Source organism: Indicator indicator, chromosome 9 (genome assembly GCF_027791375.1).
Source record: "Indicator indicator isolate 239-I01 chromosome 9, UM_Iind_1.1, whole genome shotgun sequence".
Lineage (NCBI taxonomy): Eukaryota > Metazoa > Chordata > Aves > Piciformes > Indicatoridae > Indicator > Indicator indicator.
The window spans coordinates 20,424,154-20,437,063 of NC_072018.1; the positions used below are offsets into that span (position 1 = coordinate 20,424,154).

Consider the following 12,910-nt stretch of genomic DNA (forward strand, 5'->3'; position numbering starts at 1 on the left):
AAGCACTTCCAGATGATAGAATCTCAGCATTTGTCTTCTGAGTACTCTGCAAAATCTCAGTCTCCCTGCTGCAATAAACTGCCAATATCTGGCAATCTATTTTGCAGGAGGATGGCATTTAATTCTCGTTCCTTCAGTGGAAGTTAATTCCTTATTCAGATAAATGTACTTTAGTTCTTTTGCAACTGTCTAATAACAAATTCCAAAAAGAATCTTTCAAAACCATATTGGAGATGCAACATGAGACAAAGCTGCAATAGACTTGAGAAGAAGCCTTGACTTTACACCTGAAATCCTGGGAAGCTCTTTCTTATGTCAGTGCAAATGTCGATTATTCCCAAGGTCATTGGGAAATACTTCACCTAACACAGATCTCTTCTATACAGATCTCCATATTTAGCATATTCCCACACTTATTGAAAGTTTGTGGCCTTTATTGTGTGTGTGTGTGTGTATGTGTGTGATTTGAAATAAATATATGATGTGATTCAGCTCACCTAATTTTAACCATCTGGAAGGTAAATGCATAATATGACCATTCTTTTCCTGGTCCGTGATGTCTCTGAAGGGTGAGTTCATCCCCTCCTAATGTAGCTGATCAGAAGCAAAAAGCATTCCTTTTGGAGGTTTCCCTTTCTCTCCTCTGATTGTGCATTGGACTCCCTTTAGATGCTGAAGATAAAAGAGCTCAAATGGGAAGAAATACATCCCATCTTTTGCATTCCCATCGTGCTTCTCTTTATGAGCATCCACAAAGAGATACATAGTGGACCCTCAGTGGCAGGGCAGAGTCACATCCCAACTCTGCAGACCAGGCCAGGTTTACTACCAGATCATCTGCTGCTATAGGAAATGGTCCAACATTGTGGATATGTTTGTCAAGAAAAGAAGGAAAAATAGCCTGACTCCATAACCCATTTCACAAACATCACCAGTCTCTACTTAAAGACTTGGTCTGCAATCATGCTCAAGTTGGACAAAAAATAGTAGAAATGATCCAGCTGAATATTTTGTAATTATTCTGCCCAACTGAGTTTTAAGAATGTCTGCTATGAGAATTTTTCCCTGGCACAAGCAGAATATAATTAATGAATAACAATACTCAACAAAATGGAGCAAATTTGTGGCCTTAGGGGTATAAGGACACTCAAATGTGAAGTGCTGGTAAACAATAAGGTGATGCACAACACGGCAAAACAACTTAAGCTTTGGCCCATCCAAAACCCATAGTCAGCACAAAACTCCAGAAGACCAGTTTCACTCTAGAAATACCAAAAGGACCAAGGCAAAGACCAAACCAAATAATCAGAGTTTCTCTGATTATTTAACATATCATCCATGAGCTCCAAAGCAACACTCAAATTCAACACATGGAGCTGTCTTTGTCCTGCCTAACTTGATCTTCAAGAAGGCAAAGGATGAAGGACAACATTGATTAGTGTTATGTCCATACTCGCAAAGCAGTCTCAGAGTCAGAAGTAAAACTAAGTGCCCTTTCTGGGGGGTTGCAAAATCCCAGCTTTAACACACACTCTTTATCTTTGACCTTGGTCATATAATTTAAGCACTGCAACTTCAAGCTGACCTTTGCAAAACTCAGCTAGCAGGAGTACGTTCCAGTGGAGGACCCTAGATTGCCCTTTGGCATAATGCAATATATAATATTATCATAATGAGATCAGAACTCTTCAGAAAATAGTTTCATTTTCTCTTCAGGTTTCTAACAGTTCTGGTTCTGTCTGTGTAAATCCTCTGACTCAGCTACTGCTGACATTTCCTCCTTGTTTAATATTATTTGTGAATTTCATTCCTGTGCAATGCAATTACACTTCCCGATAATTAATAGAGATGTTAGATGAGACCAGGCCTAACACAAATTCTCCAGATACCCTGCAAGATACCTTCCATAAACTTGTTACATTATCATTTATCATGATACTTCATTTAAAAATCTTTCAACAAGTTTCCAACCCACATGACTGATTTCCCATCCAAGTCAGTCTGAATTAATTTTTCCATTAGGATTCCTCATAATCCTGCACAGGCCAGGGAGTGGGGTACACTGACCTGATAAGCCTTTTATGTCTTTGACCTCTTGATGGTACATGGAAGCAGCATGAGATTGCTCATAAAACTCCAACAGCTCTCTGAATTTCTTTAGCAGTACCACAACACTTTATGATGTGAAGATCAATGAAAGGTAGAGATAGATCTGAGTAGCAGCAGAATATAAAATCCTGCACCAAAATCACCACCCCATGCCCCAAACTACTCTTTCATAAAACTGCATCTGAAATGTCATTCCTGTCCTTTGTATCTTCAATGGAGAGACTATAGGAAAGATCTGGTTCAAATGGTTTAAAGGTGCATTTCAGTTTCTTTGAGTTTCATTCTGAGCTCTTCTCTATCCCAGTTACCTTATATTTAGCTGTTCTAAAGGAAGTGAGGGTGGGGGGAAAGTCCTATTCTGCCTTTTTTTTTTTTTCCATGTCATTTTTGCTACTTTGAAGAGCAAAAATTGGGTTTTCCACAAGAAAAGTATCAGAATTATGTTTAAAGGAACTTTGCTCAAATCTGTTAGGTAGTGACAAATGACCAGTTTTAATTTTCCTTTGGAGAAGAACATTCTGTTGACAAGACCACTGAACCTAGGCAATTACAATATTTGGCATTTCTATAATACAAATTTCTCTTCAAGGAGGTTCTCCTCTTTCTCCTATCTCCAAAATCTTACAGTAGAGGCAAGAAGATGGTAAAAGTTGTAAGGGTATAAGCTTTACTCCCTCTTCTTTAAAATGAAATTTTTCTCAAAACCAAAACATCAAATAGTTTTCAATAGCAGGAAAGCTCTTAAGCTTGTCAAGATTGTGAAAATTATTTTGGTGCATACACCTAAAGCCTAATATTTGTGTTAATTTTAGAAGTCTGGTGAAAGAAAAGACTGGAGAGACATTTGTAAACATTACAAAATACTCATGTTTCTTTGCTGGTGTTCCAACTTTCTATGCATTTTGCACTGACAAATTTGTTGTGCATCAATTGGATGACCAGGTTTTATTATGTGCAAATGGAAAATCAGTTATGGACAGGAAAATTAACATTAGTTATGAAAGAAACACATAGAACATTTATTACTGCACCCTCTCAAAGACAAGCTGGTTTGCCACCTGAATCCAAAAGCCTGTGTGGTGCAATGCCTTTTGGAGGATGCTTTGTACTTATCTGTAAATGAAACATGGGAGTCAGGAACATGAGGAAACTGAAGTGTGGATTTTAAGAAGAAAAATGCACATGAATATTCCTACGTTGCAGCTGCTCAAAACTGAACTTGTTGATGTATTTTGTTAACAAATCAAATTTTATTCTAAGAAACCATCCTGGAAAAGGGTTAGGAAAAGGGTGATATATATTTAAGTCTCGGTACCATCCAACAAGAGATTGTGTTGCATAATGAATTACTGCTAACAGTATCTTTCTTGTTAATGAACTGCAAGTTGTTTTACAAACTAAACCTGTTTAGTAATGTGTGATTTAGCACAGGTAATGCATGATTTAGTACAAGCAATGTGTGACAGCATAGAAGCAGCAAAACCCTGCATGGCCACTTCTGAATCGTAGCACCTTTACAAAGCCACTGGAGTGTGAAAATGCACCATGTATGTGGTAAGAATAACACCTCTCCATCAGACTGACAACACTTGGGTAACACTGGTAGAAACAATTATGCAAGGTGTGAAAAAAGCAAGACCTTGCCTTACACAAGCGCAACTTTTCTGTCTTGCTTAGGTACCTAGCAGGTACCTACAAGTTTTAGGTGCCCCTGAAATGGTCCTATAGGTGGTGTTTACATTCCCTGCTAATGTGACAGGATACATGCTAGATGTTTGGGCTTCCCTGTGGAAGTCTCCAGTGGCACCTCCCAAGTCTCCCACCAGCTGCACAAGGGAATTAATTGTGGCAGACTGGCCCATTAGGAGCTTGGTCTTTAATCTCAGTTTATGTACCCTTGATGGACGGGCTGCATTACACTTTAAAGTCTCTGCAATGCATGTTGCCTTCAAAGGCATGGGACAGGTATGCAGGACTGCTCTTTGTCTTCTCAGATGCTCTCAGAGCCGCCAAGCAGGCTTTAGGTCTTATGCAATTGGTATTTTTAAAGATTAATTATTCTGGAAAGTGCTGAAACATTTGCCAGCCTATCTGCTCAGGAAACATTATACACCTGTGATGCCAACTGACTTTTTCCATTGTAGTTATAGGTCATTATCAGACCAAAACCTTTCTGAAACATTAGCTAGGTGACATGCTGGTCTAAAAACCCATGATCCCCCCAGGAGCTCCTTCGCTGCAGTAGCAGTATACTAACAAAAGTGGACCAGAGGAGGGCATGCTTGGTGCCAACCCACAAAACCAGTGAGAAAAGCTAATCTGGCTGACTCAGGGCTGTGGGAGGGCTGTCTGATATCTGGAACAGCTGCTGTAGGGCATGCAGAACTGGCACTGTGCAGGAGTTACCCACTAACAAGGCAACAAGAACAAAAAGCTTAAGCAGAATCCCTGTATCACACCAGAGCTGCTGACTAACAAATTATTCCCAGTTTGCCCTTTGAATTGGTTCCACAGTAATTCTTTCTACTGAGAAGTCCTCCCACTGCCAGCAAATCACGCTTTCTAGTGATCTCCAAGCATTTCACCCAAAGCTCCTGCTCCCAAATGGCCTAACCAGTGTAAAAGTGAAGCTAATTCACACCCAGTGAATCCAGGGCAATGACACATGTCATGGCATGTGATCATCTCTGAAACACTCAGGAGCTCTGTCACTGCTCTCTGCCTTTGTAGGATGCTTCACAGTCCCACTATCAAGATCTTCCTTTACTATCTGTTCCTCACATGACCATCTTGAACCTTGGTAGGTAGGAAAACAGAGAACAGGACTAATGTGGTGAGCAACAGAGGTATAAAAGACTTTGTAGCTTGCCCTTTCTGCCTCTCGATGTTTTCCCCTCTCCTTTCTAGCACACACAGCACCTGCTTTCCTACCTTGTTGAGGACTTTGCTTCATCTGTATTTAAAGCTGCTTTTCATCTCAAGTCCTAGCCATGCACAGCATGTCTCACTGTTCGCACTAGGAGTGTGCAATGGATGTGGGATCTGCCTAAATGAAAAGCATCCTGTAGAAATGTGAGATCATGATTTTAACAACCCAATTCACTTGAACTGGAAAACCAGTCAGCAGGTTTCTTCAACAAGAATAATAATAACAGCTGTGCAGCACTCTGGATGCTGGTCTTTTACGTCCTAATGACTGAAAAGCTTTCATACAGATTTCGTTCTTAAATTATTATTTTCAGAATTATTATTTTCTAGCACAAGCTTATCAACAACATTGTTTACCACTGAAGAAAGATGTGCATGAAATATGTTTACCCACATATACTTAAGGAAAAGGATTTGGGGGTGATGATGGATGAGAAGCTGGACATGAGCAGGCAATGTGCACCTGCAGCCCAGAAGGACAATCACATTCTGGGCTGCATCAAAAGATGCATTGCCAGCAGATCCAGAGAAGTGATTCTAACTCTTTACTCTGCTCTGGTGAGACCTCGCCTGGAGTACTATGTACAGGTCTGGAACCCTCAATATAGGAAGGTCATGGACTTGACAGAGAGGGTCCAGAGGAGGGTCATGAAAATGATCAGGGAGTTGGAGCACCTCTGCTGCAAGGACAGGCTGAGGGACCTGGGGTTGTTCAGCCATGAGAAGAGGAGGCTCTGGTGAGACCTAACAGCAGCCTTCCAATACCTGAAGGGAGCCTACAGGAAGGATTGAGAGAGGCTGTTTGCAAAGGCCTGCTCAGAAGATGACACATCATCTTTATTAAGACTCACCAATTTTATTCTCTCACCTTGCTAGCATGGTGCTATCTGAATTTAACTCTTGTTTCAGATAGTAAGAAGACCCATCTGTTGTAAATCCAGAGGGAGCAGTTCAGAGCACTCCAACAGCTCACACAGCCAGTACAGTAAGGAGCTCCAAAGATGTTTTGGAAAGGGATGACTGAGATTAGAAGATGTTATGTCAGCACAGAAACACTGTCAAGCATTATCTGAATATTTCATAAAGGATATAATTATTTTTGTCTACCCACAAAATAGCTATTGTAGGGCAATGGAAAGTGCTACTGGACTTTCTGCCTTTGGCAAGTTGTTGACATCCATCCCAGATCCACAACGAGTAGTCATTACTAACCAAAAGAGCCTTGTAATTGCATCTTCTTTTTCTCTCTATCCAAACAACCTTTGAATTGTTTATTATTATTCACATCATGGCAAGGTCTCCAGAAGGCCTGGCATTGCGTAAAAGGCCATGTCCCCCTGCAAGTGCTGACAAAACTAAAAAGTGCAATAGCTGGGAGGGAAAGGCATGAAACAGCTGACCAAGGTCAATGGAGAATATTTTCTTTGCAGTCTTCTGCATGGCCACTGTTCATTCAGGAAGGAATGAGACCCACACTCAAGGAACATCTGGTCTACAGCCCTAGTGGAGTGAAACAATTTACTGCAGAGACGTCATAAGGAAAGTTAAGTTTATAACTGAAGAATGCCAATGCACAAAGAGCATCCTAAACTCCATCCTTGTTTTGATAGGTTTCTGCTATCTTTCTACTGTTTATGTTGAGATAGGTTGTTTGTTCTGGTACAGGTTAATCTGATTTTGCGTCCCTGGTGCCATCAGGGTTCATAGCCTGACCTTCCTTTTAAGCAAGAGGGTTGTCCTAACACTTGGTCCATCAGAGCTAAAAGACACCTTTCCTAAGGTACTAAGCAAAGGAAGAAGGGGATAATTTTCCTAAAAAGGCAAGGAAACACTTCATTTCTTACTCAGGAAGAGCAGGTGGATGGTCTCATCATGTCCTCAAGAGCTGATGGCTACAGGAACATGTCCCAGCAATGGCAGACAGCTCACCTGCTGCAGAATCCAGCTCCATTGGCCTGTATAGGCAAGAAGGGTGAGGAGCCCCTCCTATTCCTACTGAACAATACAGAAACAAGAGGGTTGTTCTGGGTTTTTTTTCACTCCAAATGTTTCCTAATCTGTGAGCCAGAAGAGGCTATGTGCCTTTGAAATATTACACTTGCTTCCAAGATACTGAGCAGCTGTCTTGAACTCAGTCTGTCCAGTCCTGTCCTGATTTTGCTGTGACTTAGCAGCTTTTGCTAGCTGCAGAGCATTTCACATGATCCTGAGCTACAGGTTTGGATTGGGATGGGTGATATCAAATGGGTGCAAAGGCACATTGCTTCCAAGAAAGCATCTTTTCCATGGAGTCAGAGTAATCTTACATTTGAACCAACTTTACTGAAGGAATCAGTTTGTGGGTATATGCAGATGCCTACTTTGATGTAGGTGGGCTGTTCCACCCCTCTGTCCCATGGATGTAGCCCTTGCCTCAGGATTATCTAATGAGAGATTCATCTTAGAGCAGTGGGAAAGACTACACAAATGAAAATGGAGCAAAATTCAATTAAATTTACAAGCTGTTCATGTGAGAAAAAAAGAGAATTCGGCCAATAGCAAATCTGCAATTGCAGGTTTCAAGATGCTAAGTGAATGCAAGTAACTTTTCTACTTAAGCAATAAAGGACTCAATATCCAGCTGATGTGTTCATCACAAGTGTGGTAATAAAGATGTCTGGTTTATTGGCTGCTGTTTAGCCCGGTGTTCATAAATGGTTGATAACTAATTGAAGGCAGCATTACAAAACCCAATCTGCTTACGAAAGCTCATTTCAACCAGAAGTTGTCATATTCGTTCTGGTATCAGTGAGACAAGTTCCAAGTTACTTTCTTTTCTCACATAAGCTAGCAAATAAATATGAAAAGAAAGAATAAAGGTGAAATATCTGAAAAAAAAAAGCTTTCATTATTTTTTAATGTTATTTTTTCCTCCAAGGAAAGGACTGTGTGAGAAACAATTTTCATTCTTTGTAATGATTTTTCTTTGTTTTTTTTTTTTTTCCTGATAAGGACAGCAAATTTCAAATTTGTTGGCGTTATTGGCAAATCAAAGTCAAAACCCACTCTACTTCTCATATCTCATGGCACCTAAGAAGTAATCCTTATGTATACCAATGAATCAGATGTACCTCAGGCCATACTCTGGCCCTAGGGGCAGGGGTACAACATATCCAAGATACATACTGTTATCCCCAGAACACAGTAGATATAGCAACCAGGAATGAACCCTTTCCCATGCTATCTCCTAATTCATGCTCTGGCATTGTCCTGAAAATCTTAACTGACCAGAAATGATGCTGGGATTTGTCAAAACTTACGATTTAACAGTTTGATGACTGAAGGTCAGTGCTCAGTGTAGACCTGCACAGTTTACATGGTTAGGCAGAATCCCAAGCACAGGAACAGTGGTTGGGATTTTTTTTGTCCTGGGCTGGGGAAAGCATAAGCTATCTTGCTCCAGGATGTATCTCAAAAGTCTTCATCAAGACTTCAGACTTCACACATCCAGCTTTGTTTTTCTGCTCTGCCATGGTCTATCTGCATGACCTTGGGGAAGTCACTTTCTGGCTGGGCTGCAGACTGCAGTGTAGCATCACAGTAACCATGAACAGGCTAGACAGAGCAATGGTTGCAGGCATTTTCCTACAGTCTAGTTCAATTGGGCTAAAGTAGCCTACAATGACCCCTGTGTTGACAGAGTAGATTTAAACCCCATCTCAGGCATTTGAAACCCCACTTCAGGCTGCACCTTGGATGTAAGCGCCATCTCTCTTTCCTCCTCTGGTGAGTGGAGAGACCAAGACTTCCCAGAAGGGCAGTGAAGATGGACTTATTAGAGGCCATAAACCCATCCAACATCACAGCAAGTCATGATTAAATTATTATTATCCTTCAAAGACACATCTTTTTAGGAAAAGCCAAGCAGTGTCATTAGATTTTGCAGCCCAGTAACAGCTGCCTCAAAACTGGAGCAGTTTACTGAAACCTGCTCACATGGCTCCCAAAAAGCTCCTGTGAAAGACCTGGCAAGAGCTCACCCACAGCCAGTCTTCGGCCAGTCTCACATGAAAGAATCAAACCAATTTGTCCACTAGCAGGAGATGAGAAGAGGGATGAAGTGAGAGCTCCTCACAAGGCTTGAGGGAAAGAAAAAAACTACAAGATGTTTTTGGTAACTCCCAGATGGAGGAGGAGGAGAAATGGAACAGCTCAGCATTGTCAGCATTGTAGTTCCTAGACCAGTATAGACACTTGACTCATGTCCCTGCAGATTAAAGATATCTGGGACACCTTCATAGTTTATTGTTCTTAGAAGAATTTTATTCAACCTGATGCTATTACTAAAAGAATAAGACAGAGCAAAATCTACCATTATTAGCCAAGCAATGTGGTTTTGAGAAAGTCAGGCAACCTAGAAGATCCTGTTGGGTCCTTACGGTGCAGGAAAGTTTAGCTGAGAAAGCTCCGAAGGACATGGACACTGTGATGAACACTGGTCTGTACTGATTAAGGCAGGCAGATTTGATCCTCTTGCTTGCATTCCCATGCGGTCTAGCCACAACCACTTCTTCACATCACAGCGCAAAACAAACAAACAAGCAAAAAAACCCTCAACCCTCATAGCTGCAGCCACAGGGGCTGTTTGCCTTTGCTGAACATCTAGAGGCTGACCTACCTCAGCTGCTGCAGCATCTAAGATATTTCCAGCTAAACATAGCTAGACAAAGTAAGCAACACAGACCTGGGTTTCTACAGCCTTTCCTCAGAGGTGCAGAGGGAGGTTACTAAGCAGCCTGGGAGTCTAGATTAAACAAAGATGGCTTGATGGACAGCAAGACCCACAACTTCTTAACCCTTCATACATGGGCCAGAGATGATAGAGATGACTTAGGGAATTAATCTATCCAAGGCAGTAATTTATTCCCAGCAGCTGAAGCCAAAGAGAATAGAGAAGGTGTCTCCAGGAACGCAAAACAGCTGAAGGCCAGCAGAGGTTCAGATTACACCACAACAGAGTCCTTACCATACCATACCACGAAAAACTGTGGCAAAGTGTGCTTCTCTTTCTCACTAATGCCAGGGACACTCTCTAGCCACAGAAGTGCGTTGCAGTTTTCAGCTTTTCTCTAAAGTGCAGTCACAGATTTTGGTGGCTTTAACTCCTCTCTTTGAGCAGGTAGAGAACTGCCTGCTCTGTGCATCTTTAAACCTAGGTACATAAGGGCCTTATTCTTTCAACCTTGATGATACACAGCAACTACTTGGGGGACTGGAGGTGGTGGGTGGTATTTGGTGTTGCTCATAGTAAGGCATCTATACTTTGAGAAAACCTTTCTCTGTATGAATTATCTATCAATCATTCATTCTATTAAATTTCTAATCCAGACCAAGTTATTTTTTCTTTTATCTTTAAAAAAGGAGGAAGTGTAGGTGGAGAGGGTAGAATGGCTATTTTTGTATAATGCTGGTTTATAATGATGTTATCACAGATTATCAGTGTTTTCCACTGAACTATATTAATCTTCACTTAAAAGCAAGCAGAATAGAAAGAAAGGACTTTAATTCCACAATAGCAGGATTGTCTACACAGTAAACTAAAAGGTAAAATTTGTTCCAGGATATGGAATCCAGAATAACTCATTTTCTGAGCACTCTTTACACTCAGGACTTTCCAGCAGCAGCAAGGACACTTTTTCACATCCACACACTCCACTCTGCCTCAACTCTGCACAAAGCAGTCACTTAACATTTAGAGCAATGGGACCAAATCTTGACTATCCTATTTGGCCCTTTTACTGAAGCTAAAAGACCAATAAAATCAATCTACATCTCTGCTTCAGTTTTTGGGGCTGAGACAGGCTTTATTTTTTTCTTGGTAAATGAACAGCAGGAAACAAACGATAACTTCAAGACCTCGCTGGTACTTTCAAGAGAGCTACATTCCTCATCCTTGAGAAGCTCTTTGAAAAAAAGGAGGGACAGGTAAGCCCAAAAAGCCTCTCTGTCTTACAAGAAGAATTATTTCTTCTTCTCTATGACCTGAGCTACGAGTAACTAGTGTGCTAGGAATTTTGTTACACTTTGATAAATAAATCCTGCCTCTGGTGCAATGCCTGGGGTAGCATGTAGGTATACTGTAATTCACAGAAACTTTCTTTCAGTAGCCACCTGCAAACTTTGCACCTTATTTGCTCATAGCAGGTTAGTCCTGGTGGACTGGACTGCTCTGGATGAGAGGGAAAGCAGATGGGTGCTTGTGTCCCAGGGAAATACTCCTGAGATAATTTGCACTGAATTGTTTATTCTTTTAATTGGAAAGACTGACACTTTTTTCACCTTTTACCTTGTTTCACTTTTGCTGGAAGCCCCTGGCTGATGGAATCCATCCCAAAACTCCAACCCATTCATCAAAGGCAAAGTTACTTATTTTCACACCAAAAGCAAAAATTCCACCCCCCTTCCCCTTCTTTACATGCGGTTAAAAAACAAAACAAAAACCCCACAATCAAACAAACAAAAAAAGGGCAGGATACCTAAAATCTCTCCTGGCCCAAGCCTCCTGCTGCTCCTACGGCACTTGCAAAGCAAGGTGATACAGGAGCTCACTGGGCATTTGAGTAAAGCCTTTACTGGCTATATTAAATTATCACATCACAGCAGTGAAGGTGAAAAAGGTGATAGTGGAATCCCAGCTCTCAACTGCCCACCAACCTCCTGTCACTTTTTCCCCAAGGTGTTAACCCTTCAAGGCATTGCAAGGTCTCCAGGTCCCAAAGCTGTCCTCCACTCCCTGCTTCTGGTTTGTTAGTGTACGGTCCCCCCACCCGTCCTCCTCATACAGAACAATAGCAAGGTATGGCTTTCAGCTGCTTCCCGAGGAAAGCCCAGATTACACACAGTTAGACAGAGAGAGATAGATATGAATATATTTCTCTTTGCTGTTTAGGACAAGAAATGAAGTGCTGCCTCTTTAATTGGCAAAAGCATGCAGTAAGAGCATACCTTTAATTTAGTGTTGGGATAGCTCACTTGCACCCTGGCTGTTGTCTTATTGGAGAGGGCAGCCTGCCTCAGATCCTCTAGCACTGAAATAATATCATCCAGCACGCATTTCTTATCCTGATTTCTCAACACACACAGATGGGAAAAAGTATAATTATAGCCTTTGTAGTTCACCTTCATTTCCAGCACGGCTCGGTGGATCTGCAGGATCACATCAGCCTGATGCAAAATATTGCCTCCAGGTTTGGAGAGGAGAATCACCCTGCCATACCTTCCCGGGGTGTGCAAGTCCGAATACAGCTGGCTTTTGGATTGATCGAGGGAGAAAAGGCTGCTGGCTAAGCTCCTCTCGATCTTGGCCAGGCTGTGGCTGGGGGCTACCAGGCTCTCCAGGTCAGTGTCAGGCTGGAAGCGGTTGAGCAGGCTGAAGCCGAAGATGATGGTCAGGACTGCGGGCACAGTGAGGAAAAACACCGGATGCCTGCTCACGAATAAGCCCAGCTTGTAGAAAAACGACTGGAGCCCTCTGTGTATCACCTGCCGCAGCATCCTCCACCAGATCCTGCCTGCAGATGCTCCTGGCCGTCTTAGAAAGCACATGTGACATGTGTAGCTCCTTACCCCTTCCTGTCAGTTTCCCTTTCTCTCTCCCTCGCTCTCTACTACTCCTTTAAAAGACTGCAGCAAGTTGCAGCAAGACGGCCAAATATTGATCAATGGGGTGTGTGTGCGCGCGTGTGTGTGTATCGGGGGTGGAAGGGACCGGGCAGAGGAGGGAGGAGGATGGGGGGCGGGGGGGGGTGTCATTTGCCTTTTTTTTTTTTTTTCTCTTTCTCTTTCTCTTTTTTTTCCCTTCCTTCCCCTCTCTCCTCCCTCCCTCCACCCCACC

General features: G+C 42.1%; 1 protein-coding gene across 2 annotated transcripts in view; it reads right to left on the reverse strand.

Annotated features, from left to right (window-relative positions):
• The window catches only part of PTCHD4 (patched domain containing 4), an 80,787-nt gene extending 68,166 nt beyond the window's left edge, over positions 1–12,621 (reverse strand). The window contains exon 1 of one of the 2 annotated variants that reach the window (XM_054383718.1): positions 12,196–12,621. In XM_054383718.1, the coding sequence (XP_054239693.1) occupies positions 12,196–12,621 (426 nt within the window). Of the gene's footprint in view, positions 1–12,021 lie in introns of both variants that reach the window. The other variant, XM_054383717.1, reaches the window with a different exon arrangement.
• Between the last annotated feature and the right edge of the window lie 289 nt (positions 12,622–12,910).